Genomic DNA, 11,778 nt, shown 5'->3' on the forward strand with positions numbered 1-11,778 from the left:
AGTGTTCTGAGAATTGGGAGTCATTATGGAATGCACACTGAAAATACTTGCTTATTCAGAATAAGCTGAAAGTAAAGGGCTATTATTTCCCGTCTGAATCGTTCTAATGGGATGGGTTATCAGTTTCTTTCCTAAATGTTTATATTTAAAATGTTTTCCTTTTCCTCTCACTGAAAACTTATGTTGCTTAAGAGCAGAGTAATTGTGTTTACAAACTCCTGATGGTCCTGTATAAGCACCATGATTACAAACTCGAGGCTAGACTTCAATGCTATATGTTATATCACAAAATAGCTGCTAAAAATCAGAGACTGTTCAGAGTAATTTGAGGAGAGGTCGTTTTGTTTCCAAATTTACCATTGTTATTATTCTACGCATATCCACAAATCAGTTGGCCTTTCCAATTGTGAAGTAGTTACTACTAAATGTATTTATGTATTTAGAGAATCGAGAATGCACCTCTGCTATATGGAGGTGGGCGTTGGAATCTGAAAGACTTGGAATCATGTCCTGCTTCTGCTCCTTAGTAGCTGAATGATCCTTAGCAAATCCTATAACCTCTCTGGGCCTTTGTTTTCCTATCTTGAAAATGGCATTCAGATCTGCTCTTCAGGTTGTTGTGAGATTAAAAGAGAAAATTACTGTAAAGCATTAAGCACAGTGGTGAAAATTTAAGAATAAACATGTTAGGACAAAAGCAGTTTCAGTTTGTCAGGATGTAAACCACAGAAACAACTTTCCAAGAGAAGCCAATAAATAACCTTCAGAGGGAATTATTGAGTTCTTAAAGTTGGTCATTTCCATTTGCTTATAAAATAATTGTTTGTGCTTACTAGGTTCACGGAGAATATATATGAGCAGGGAGGGAAAAGAGAAGGAAGATAGGTCTGGGTAGCTGAATTAGTTCCTTAAAGAATTTAAAGTCTGGTAGTAAACAAGAAGATAAGACTTGCCAGTGAAAGGCCATAAATCAGAACTGAAAGTTATACCTGCTGTAACAGAGATACAGTCAAAGAGGAATGGCACCTGGGAGGAAGAAGAGATTATTTTGCCTCTGACTTCATTTTTCTTTCACAGTCATGACTCTGAAAACCGTAGCAAAGTCCATCCTATAAAATTATATTTCTCAATTCACACAATTTAGAGAATTTTAGAATTCAAATATATTTTTAAGAGTTTGTGTTTAGAACTTCTACATTTTACAGATGAAGAAACCTGCGCCCACAAAGATGAAATCAAGTTAGAGTAAGACCAAACCATGAAGTCATTTATTATGTTCTTCCTGCTTCACATGACCCATGAATTCTCTTTCTCTGAGTCAACTGGAAATACCCTTTATACATTGTATGTCTCTTCTACCAGAAGAAAACTTGCAAATTGCAAATGACAAATCTCTACAATAGTTTGGGCTTTAGGCTTTTCCATGGCCTTTTTCTTTCTGCTCTTTTCCACTCTATTTTTTCCTCCAGAGATTTTCATTTCAACCTAGACTACATGGCTTTCTTCACCTGTTAATCTATTGCCTAATAAACAAACCCAGTTGACCCTGAGCCAATGGCTTCTTTCTTTCCTTCCTTTCTTCCTCCCTTTCTTCCTTCTGTCTTCCTTCCTTCCTTATTTCTTTTTTTTTTTTTTTTTGAGACGGAGTCTTGCTCTGCTGCCCAGGCTGGAGTGCAGTGGCCGGATCTCAGCTCACTGCAAGCTCCGCCTCCCGGGTTCACGCCATTCTCCTGTCTCAGCCTCCCGAGTAGCTGGGACTACAGGCGCCCGCCTCGTCGCCCGGCTAGTTTTTTGTATTTTTTAGTAGAGACGGGGTTTCACCGTATTAGCCAGGATGGTCTCGATCTCCTGACCTCATGATCCGCCCGTCTCGGCCTCCCAAAGTGCTGGGATTACAGGCTTGAGCCACCGCGCCCGGCCTTTCCTTCCTTATTTCAATGTGGTTTCCTAAGACACTAGACTTAGACCTAGTATTCCTAGATTGACCAAAGGTCCCTGGTGTCCAACTGTGGAAAATGTCAGAAGGAGTTCTAAGCATAGTGGGCATCTCAGCAGGACTTGATGTAGACAGAGACCAATGAATAGCAGGACTTGCCTAGTGCCTCAGTTAAAGATTCTTCACCCTTGGCCTAAAACTGAAGAAGGTGGGGAATCCCAAGAATCATTGAGATTGAAACTCCCAACAGTCTATATCAGAGTCAAAATTAAATAGAAAGAAAAAATAGAGGGGAAGGTAGGCAGGAAAAAAGGAAGAAAGGAAGGTAATATTTCTTATGCATTTAAGCTGTGGGCTGACGTTCATGAACACTAAGCTTTATTTACACAGTGATGTAGTAATGATATTTTCTTTATACGTCATAAGAAAGATAGTTTTCATTCATAGCTACAGAGTAATTATTCTCAGCCCAAGTAAAAATTTGATAGCTACCATTACAGAGCATCTGCTAGGAACTTTATCTACATTATTTTATTGTATCTCATCATCACGATGACTTTATAATTTTGGTTTTGTTATCCTTATTTTAGAGATGAAAACAGCGGGCTCAGAAAGTTCAAGTAATTTGCCCAAGATTACACAGATAGTAAGTGGCAGAACCGGAATTAGGAACCATGTGTCAAACGCCACACCTATGCTCTGTCTCCTAATCTGCCCTGTGGCCTGAGACTGTGCACTGAGTCAAGGCACAGTGACTAAAAATCTTATCGGAAGTTGGGATATTTCAGTTTAACTCAATATTTATTCCCATTGTTCTTCTTGCTTTCCCAAAGACTGACTTTCATGCACCTTTTATTCACATTTGTGTCTTCTATTTAGCAAATTCACTATCTAACCTTGGCCACAATCCCCTTTCAGATCTTGGCCTCCTGTCAACACTCTGCTATCATCTGATACCTGCATCTTCACACCCCTCATCCTCATCCATCCCCATCTCCTACCCTGTCCATCCTGGGTCTGCTTTTGTTATGCCTGTCTGACACTGAGTTGATAAGGCCACTGTGTGACTCAAAAGAGATAGTAAGTGTCAAGGCAGCCATTCAAAGATTAAGATGGCTATAGGCTGCAGAAACCAGGGAAGGTTTCTGGAGAAGGAAGCTTGATGGGAAGAGATGGTTGGATTAAGCGGAAACGAGGAAGAAGACCATTATTTTTGGAAAAAAGAGGGTAAAAAAAACTGGAAAATGAAAATGCAGACATTAAGTAGTCCACACTGGGAGAAGAAGAGAATTGATCTCTATTATAGCAGGAGATTACTTTGGAAAAGTTAGGGGTTAACTGAATGGCTTGAATTTTTTTTTTTTTTTTTTTTTTGAGACCGAGTCTCCAACTGCCACCCAGGCTGGAGTGCAATGATGTGATCTCGGCTCAGGGCAACATCCGCCTCCCGGGGGATTGAATGTTTTAAAGTTAAATTTATCTCAAATGTTGTATAGTATGTTTAGGAATAGAAAAGAATGAAGGCAAAAAACAAACAAACAAACAAAACAATAATTGTCACTATCAAATAGACAGGATCCAAAATGACCCCACAGATCTAAGCTATAATAACTAAGAGAATGACAATGACCACTAAAAGACACAGGAAATTCAAAAGGCAGACACTGGTTACAGACAAAGAACATGAGTTTTCATTTAGCCACGATGAGCCTGGGGTAATTTGGTAATGTTCCAGTGGAACCACCACGCAAGAAGTTAGAACTGCATGATCAGAATTGGTAAAATTGGTCTAGGTGAGATTATCCACACAAAGGCAAGCTTTAATTCCATAAAAACGGTTGAACTACCCAAAGGAATAACAAAGACAAGATTAGAATTTATCAACACAGGCCGGGCGCGGTGGTTCAAGCCTGTAATCCCAGCACTTTGGGAGGCCGAGACGGGCGGATCACGAGGTCAGGAGATCGAGACCATCCTGGCTAACACGGTGAAACCCCGTCTCTACTAAAAACTACAAAAAACTAGCCGGGTGACGCGGAGGCGCTTGTAGTCCCAGCTACTCGGGAGGCTGAGACAGGAGAATGGCGTGAACCCGGGAGGCGGAGCTTGCAGTGAGCTGAGATCCGGCCACAGCACTCCAGCCTGGGTGACAGAGCGAGACTCCGTCTCAAAAAAAAAAAAAAAAAAAAAAAGAATTTATCAACACAACTCTGGCTGCTATAGCCACAACAATTTGTGTGTGTGTATGTGTGAGAGCCAAAGTTTTATGTGTTCATTTCTTGCATTTTAAGGACTCTTCAATGGCATCCTTGGCCTAAGACTCCTTGCCATAGTCCTTAACTACTACACAACTGCAACCAACCACTTTATGGGGCTTCCTCTCTCTGTCAATTTTACAGAGGCCTACCCATTCCCCTAGTTTCTTTCTTTCTTTCTTTCTTTTTTTTATTTTTTGAGACGGAGTCTTGCTCTGTTGCCAGGCCAGAGTGCAGTGGCACAATCTCTGATCACTGCACTGCCTCCTGGGTTCAAGTGATTCCCCTGCCTCAGCCTCCTGAGTAGCTGGCATTACAGGCACGCACCACCACACCCAGCTAATTTTTTGTTTTTTAGTAGACATGGGGTTTCTCCATGTTGGCCAGGATGATCTCGATCTACTGACCTCATGATCCACCTGCCTCAGCCTCCCAAAGTGCTGGAATTACAGGTGTGAGCCACCGTGCCCAGCATTCCCTAGTTTCTTATTGTCATCAGCCTTAATTAGGTTTATTTGGTATTCAGCACAAAGGGTCTCCACCAACTTGATGTGCTTAGGCTCATCACAGTTGGATGGAAGCAGACAAAGATGGGCTTGGCACTTGTCTAAGGCTTTGGCAGCTTCATGAATTCCACATGCTAGACCACCATGGATGAGGGTAGTTTTCAGCACCTCTTGTAAAGCAGTACTGACATCCATTATACCTCTAGCAATCCACAGTCATGGTGGTGGATTATGGGTGAAACCAAATCTTGAATGCACCTGAGCCTCCACCTCCGTGTGACTCAGTGGCAGGGAAAGAAGCTACAATTATTTATTGACAATTTATATATTCCAGAGATCAGAGTAGATAAAATTAATGTTTTCATTTCTAGAACAGACAAACACACCTGGTTATTTTCTTAAAAACTTTAAAAAATTATTAATTGTGGTAAAATGCACATATCATAAAATTTGCCATCTTAACCATTTTTAAGTGTACATTTCAGTGGTACAAAGTACATACAACCATCACCAACATCCATCTCCAGAAGGCAATTCATCTTGCAAAATTGAAACTCTATACCGATTAAATAACTCCCCATTCTTCCCTCACATCCCTCCAACCATAGTAACCCCCATTCTACTTTTTCTTTCTTTCTTTTTTTTTTTTTTTGAGTTGGAGATTCCCTCTGTCACCCAGGCTGGAATGCAGTGGTGCAATCTCGACTCACTGCAACCTCCGCCTCCCGGGTTCAAGCAATTCTCCTGCCTCAGCCTCCCAAGGAGCTGGGACTATAGGCATGTGCCACCATGCCTGGCTGATTTTTTGTATTTTTTAGTAGAGATGTGGCCTTGCCATGTTGGCCAGGCTGATCTCGAACTCCTGACCTCAGGTGATTCACCCACCTCGGCCTCCCAAAGTGCTGGGATTACAGGCGTGAGCCACTGCGCCTGGCCCCACAATCCAGTTTTAGAACATGTTCATCACCTCAAAAAAATACCTGTGCCAGTTTACAATCAACCCTTGCTACCATCCCCAGGCCCAGGTCATAACTGATCTGTTTACTTCTCTATGGATTTGCCTGCACTCAATCAAATTCTACAAGTTATTTTAAAACTATCTTTTTAAAAAACTAGTATTTCATAGAATTGTAGAGGGAAAAGTATGTCTCATAATCTCCCATCAGTTTTTGTGTGTTTTTAACAGATCTCTGTTCACAGATCCATCATTTCAGCATCATGTTTTATTTTTATTTTAATCTTTGTCAAAAGCAAATTTGAAAACTGATCTTATTGGTAAACGATACACTTAAATATGTTATTAGAATGTTAATTATTCCTTAGAGTTGTATCTCTTATCACTGACTAATTTCCTTCTAAAATAAGGCATGACATTTCCACTAAGGCACCCAGGTGAGTTATGTGCCTGTCCTAATCAACAGCCACCTGTCATAATCTAAACAGGCTTCTAGGTTGTTTATATTCTCTGTTCCTCCCTCCCTAACCCAAGACTGAACTGCTTACTGTTCAGTGCCGATCACATGTACTCTGCACACACTACCACCTGTACTGAGTGGAATTCAGAGGCCTCAATTGAGCCTTGAATACACTGTAAGTGAATTCTTTAAGGCTTTGGCATGTGGAGGCCCACACCCATGGTTTCACACTGGGTTCCTTCCAAAGCAAGGTTTAAAAAAGAACAATGTGAAAGATAAAACACACACACACACACACACACACACACAGAAGATTTAAAAAATAGCAAAGTGTTTTGTTTGGTCTTGATAAACAAACAACGTCTCTGATACCCAAGTACCTGAAACAATATAGAGACAGATTTTATCCCTGATTTTCTGAGGTGATGAGATCAAATTCTGAGCTATAGGTTTACTAAATAGGTCAACTTCAGATTAAGAGCTTTGTGTTCGGCTAGTCCACGTGACATGTATATGCTTTAGTGAGTTTCAGTTGCAGATAATGCCTTTAATAGAGTGAAACCACTTAATTTTAGGGTTAAGAGTAAGACTTGAATCATACTGTGCCAAAGCAAGATAACAATGTAGAAGGGTATTATTACAGTGCAGGTTATGTTTGTGGCTTGACAATGTACCCCACACCCCTATCATCTGTGTGTGTTCAACTCAAAGGATGCTAAGTAGGGAATGAACACATTTGTCTAGAAACCAAGGAGTCTCTAGGAAAATAAAATGCTCAAACCCCGACTGGAATGAGTTTCACCATTTTAAATGGTCTTGACTGAGATCAGTGGACAGGGAAGGGCCCCAAGGATATGCTTCCAAAGGAGGAACCAACCCATCATAAGAGATGGGGTCAATAAGTCAGTAGTCTGGTCTCACCATCATTACTTAGTAATTCCCAGGAGAGTTCTGGACACAGAGTATAACTGAGATAAGCTGGCCTAGGTTCTCAGGCACTATGGATATGCTTTGATGAGGAGCTATGCCTGTTAATATGACAAGCAATCTTATTGAGTTCCAGAATAAAATGACAGGAGCAATCATAGCCAAGTATAACCCTATGGGGAGATTTCCCTACCTCCCTTCCCTCCACACTGGTCCTGAGGAATTACTGCCAAACCATCGCAGTGACAGGATATCAGGAGGCTGTAAAGCCCTGTGAGTCTGGCTTCTTCAGTGTTCTCTCTGTGAGGCCCTTGGCAGCAAACTTGGCAATGTTTCTGCTCTGGACTGTCTACCAGGACATTTTTTTTGAGAAGAGCTAAAAAAAAAAATTATAAAGGTTAAACATTATGACATAGGTTTTCTTTATGTTTAGGTTATAACTAGAGAGGAAATTCTACGCTTTGCAAAAGAGCAATTAACAATAGCATGAATTCTTATTCTATGCATCTTTGATGTAGCAAAGTGATCTGCAGGTGATAATGTAACTTGTATTGGAATTTTTACTGTATAGTAAAAAGCCTCCTATCCATAGAGTGGATAACTTGTTAAGAAGGAATAAAAGCTATTCTACCGCCAACCCCAAGAAAGGGCAGTGGACCAAGTCTTGTGTTTCTAAAGCCCAAGCCCTTCTTAATGGTCCTTTAAGTTTCACTGTGGGAAGAAAGAACAGAGGGTACCATTTCTATTTTAGAAGGATGAAGAAGGAAAGCAATCCAGACCTTGAGGGAATTCTAGAATTTAAAAAAAGAATAGCGATTGTCCTTTCTGAGAAACAGAGATGCCTGGACGTGCTTTGGTTTGGTGAATGACAATAGACGGGCATGGCTGTGCAGAGGGTTCTGAACTGTCAGAGAGCAAGTTGTATTATCTTTTTATGCCACTCTCCTTCAAAGTCCATGCTACTCAGCAGCAAACTGTATAAGTTGACATGTTGCTAATCCCCGATGCCACAGGGCCAGAGGTACAATAGAAAATTTGTGACCCCAGCAGAGCCCAGACAGTAAAAGCAGCAGTGAACAGGGATTCACCAGGACCCTGAGTCACTTGAGAGTGGAACCTGGCACACTATGTTGGGGTGCACAAGCCCCTAGGAGTCCAAATAACCCAGGAGAAGGGGTTGGGAGGTCAGGAGTGTGACCATGGAATTTCTGTAATTCTGCAAGTAGAGCTTACAGTCATTTCCATTTTAATCTGAAAGTAAGAAATATGCCATGCTGTTCATCACAGAGTGCAAAACACTTCCTACTTGTTATATAGTTGTTGCTGGTTTTTTTTCCTTTTTTTTTCTTTTTTGGCTTCTAACATACTAAGCATACATACTTATTATATAAACCATAATGTTCATAATTGGGGTTTCACAAATATATTGGCATTTTTTTCATCAATTATTAATTCAGTCAGTATCTAATAAAGAGAAACAGACAAACTACTGGGGCCCACCTACCCTGGAGTAGGTACTTGACATAATGAAGTCAGTTAAATTCTGCATTGGAGACATTAACAGTGAGCTGTGGCAGCACAGCATAGCGAAGGCCTAACCCAGGCAGGAGCTTCCTAAAGAGGTGACATTTGACTTCAATCTTGTTGCATGGGAAAGAGTTTGCTCTTTCTTTCACATCCAGTCTTTCAGTGAAGACACCACCAGCCAATGCAAGTCTCTACCAGAAGCATATCTGTGAATTCCCCTTCCCCTTAATCAGACAGGCACCATCTCGATCTCATCTTTCCTAGCTCTTCAAAACACTTTTGACCCCATTTATTTCAAGTGCCACATTAAGGTAAGAGTTTCAGCTGGGACTGGAATTTCTTACTCAAGGCAGCAACCCATTTGTTGCCTTTAGTTCTTCTATCTCTTCCCAATTTCATGTACCTCCCACAGAGTTAACCAGCCAGATCTGCAGTGCTGGGCCTCTTGAGCAAAACAGAAGAATCAAACATTTGTAGGTAGAGAAAAGGATCTGATAGGAAATACTTGTGGGTCTATCGCATTCCTGGAGCCCATTCATTTTACCCTTTTTTATTATGACTGCTAAACAGTCACAATTTTATTCAACCCATATTTATTTAATATTCCTGGTAGATACTTTGGGCAGTGAAAGATGAGAAAGCTGGGAGCTATTAGAGTATAGTGGCTTAGGACATACGCTCTGAAGCCAGGTTTAGGTTTAAATTCTAGATTATCCAACCCAGAGACTCTCACGTTTCCCGCCAACCTGCTTCCTCCAAACCATAAAGAATGGGTCACTACACCACTCTATAGGAGCTGCTACTTCTAATGAGAATGTAGCATACTTCTAACAGTGAAAAAAATAGATTAAGAACTGCTAAGATGATTCGCATAACAGGCCCAATACATGCCTGGCACATTGTAAGTATAAACAAATGACTGCTTTAGGTAAAGGAAATATAAATAGAAAATGTGGGTGTGTAGCTGCTTTTTCCTGTCTGGGATTTACTGGCTAGTATGAGTGTCATACACACGTTATACTAGTTACACACATTTCAGATTCACGTCTTCTTCATCCTTATGCAAAAACACTTTACTACAATACCAGTTAATGATTTCTCATTTATAAAACTGTTCTGTCTTGTACATCTCAAAAAGTTAATTTTCCTCTATTTTTTCATTCTAAATTCCCCCAAGCTATTAATTTTCAATATGAAACTGCCGTAATTAAACTTTTTCTTAAAGAAGAAATAAACTTCTTTAGTCATGAGAACAGAGCTCAGTCCACATCAGAGGCAGTTATTGTGAATTCCTCCCTAAATTATGCAAACTGAGCATATGTCCAATTCAAACTGGTTTCACTCAAAAATGAAATCCTTACAGGACAGTAGAGAGTAAACATGAGAAGTATACCCCTGCTATTTTTTACGTCCCCTACAAATTGTTTCCATCCATGTCTGAAGTGCCAGTCTGTTTTCATGAATTTTAATTAAAACTGGCACCAGATTGCTGCTGGGGATAAGGGTTGGACTGGGAGGGAATGGAGGCATTTTGACATCTGCCGAACTCCGGAAAAGCTGTGAGGTTTGCACTTGAGATTGGCTTCCTGAATGCAGGAGGAAGGTAGTGAGAGACCAGACTTTCTGGCCAGTCTAGTAGCAGACATCGACCTCTGAGGTTTTCTCAGTGGACAAATACAAAAGGCATAATGTCTGCAGTATGCTAAAACTGATGGAGAAAAAGGAGAACTACTAGAATCAGATATGAACTTGATGTAATGAAGAAATCCTATGACGTAATGAAGAAGAATTGAAGAGTTTGGCCAGTGCCAGTGGTACTGTTAGATACTATGGTTGTTCCCAGACAGGAAAAATCTTGAAAGGATGTGACCTTTGAGAAGTGAAATTATGTATCTCTTTTGGCCAGAAAAGACATAGAGGAGGCATCTCATTTAGCACAACTTGTAGTATGAAAGCAGGCTCTTTGCATCTCAACAAATACCAAATACATTTACATTGTTGGGGCAGAATATAATTTTTTCTTAAAAGAATTCACTTCTTGCTCTGACATAAAGCAAACAAAGTCAATATCATTAACATCAGTCCTCCTTTGACACCAGGAAAACTGTGCCATCCCCAAACATACCGAGCCTCTGCAAAGTGCACCCATTATATGTGTAAGAATCAGTAACAGTCAGTGAGATCTGTAAGCATACAATGATTTCCCCAGAACAAAAGCAAATAGACAGTAGCAAGGGTGTTAGTTAGCTAGATGGCTATGGAAGGTACGCACAAAGCCAATTTAGTCAATAATAGCTTTAGTATTTAAATAGCCAGAAATAAGGATAAACAATATGAATGTGGAAAATGTAAATATACAAGCAAGCTTGTGCCAGTATGAAATACGCATGGCTACAGAGATGCATGTAGAGGAGTAATGGTGATTTGTGTCACTCTGCCCAGGACTTCAGCAGGTCAAGGGGAGTTCAGTCAAAGGAAAGGTCAGGCAGCAATAAATCCAAGATATCTCAGTAGGAAGGTCGAATCCACACATCATTGTCTAAATCAGTGGCTTCTAAATTTTTTGACCTATCCACCTATAAGTAAAACAAAATTTAAGCATACACTTTTAATTTTTGTGTGTGTGTGTATATATATATATACATGTATATATATATATACACACACACACACATATATACACACACACATATATACACACACATATATACACACACATATACACACACACGTGTACTACACATAGTATATACATGTGTGTACTATTATATGATAGTATACGCATGTACTATTAGACTGGCATATAATATAGATAAAAATATACAAATAGACAATTTTTAAGTTTTTATTTCAGGTTTGAGGATACATATAAAGGCTTGTTACATACATAAACACGTGCCATGGGGGTTTATTGTACACATTATTTCATCACCCAGATATTAAGTCCAGTACCCAGCAGTTGTCTTTTCTGCTCCTCTCCTTCCTCCCACCCTCCCTCTCAAGTAGACCCCAGTGTCTGTGATTTCCTTCTTTGTGTTCAGAAGTTTTTATCACTTAGCTCCCATTTATGAGTGAGAACATGCGGCGTTTGGTTTTCTCTTCCAAAATAGACATTTTTAAAGGATGAATTCAAGATCACCTAGTGGTTTGTTTTACTTCTATCTTATTAATTTACAAAGACATCTTTCTGTTTTCACTTTTAAAAATCATTA

At 40.0% G+C, this 11,778-nt stretch overlaps 1 protein-coding gene across 1 annotated transcript; it reads right to left on the reverse strand.

Annotated features, from left to right (window-relative positions):
• Window positions 1-4,250: 4,250 nt before the first annotated feature.
• Window positions 4,251-4,892, reverse strand: LOC115894013 (40S ribosomal protein S12-like). Its single transcript, XM_030920282.1, has 2 exons — window positions 4,655-4,892; window positions 4,251-4,351 (listed from the first exon to the last, which is right to left on the reverse strand). Exons 1-2 carry the CDS (start codon window positions 4,890-4,892, stop codon window positions 4,251-4,253), a joined length of 339 nt encoding a protein of 112 aa, XP_030776142.1.
• Window positions 4,893-11,778: the final 6,886 nt, after the last annotated feature.

Source organism: Rhinopithecus roxellana, chromosome 16 (genome assembly GCF_007565055.1).
Source record: "Rhinopithecus roxellana isolate Shanxi Qingling chromosome 16, ASM756505v1, whole genome shotgun sequence".
NCBI lineage: Eukaryota > Metazoa > Chordata > Mammalia > Primates > Cercopithecidae > Rhinopithecus > Rhinopithecus roxellana.

Coding starts and splice junctions, on each gene's coding strand:
- LOC115894013 (XM_030920282.1), bottom strand. CDS start 4,892: ATGGATGTCAGTACTGCTTTACAAGAGGTGCTGAAAACTACCCTCATC. Junction 4,352..4,654: donor ACTAGGGAATGCTGGGCACG/GTGGCTCACACC, acceptor GAAAGAAACTAG/GGGAATGGGTAGGCCTCTGT.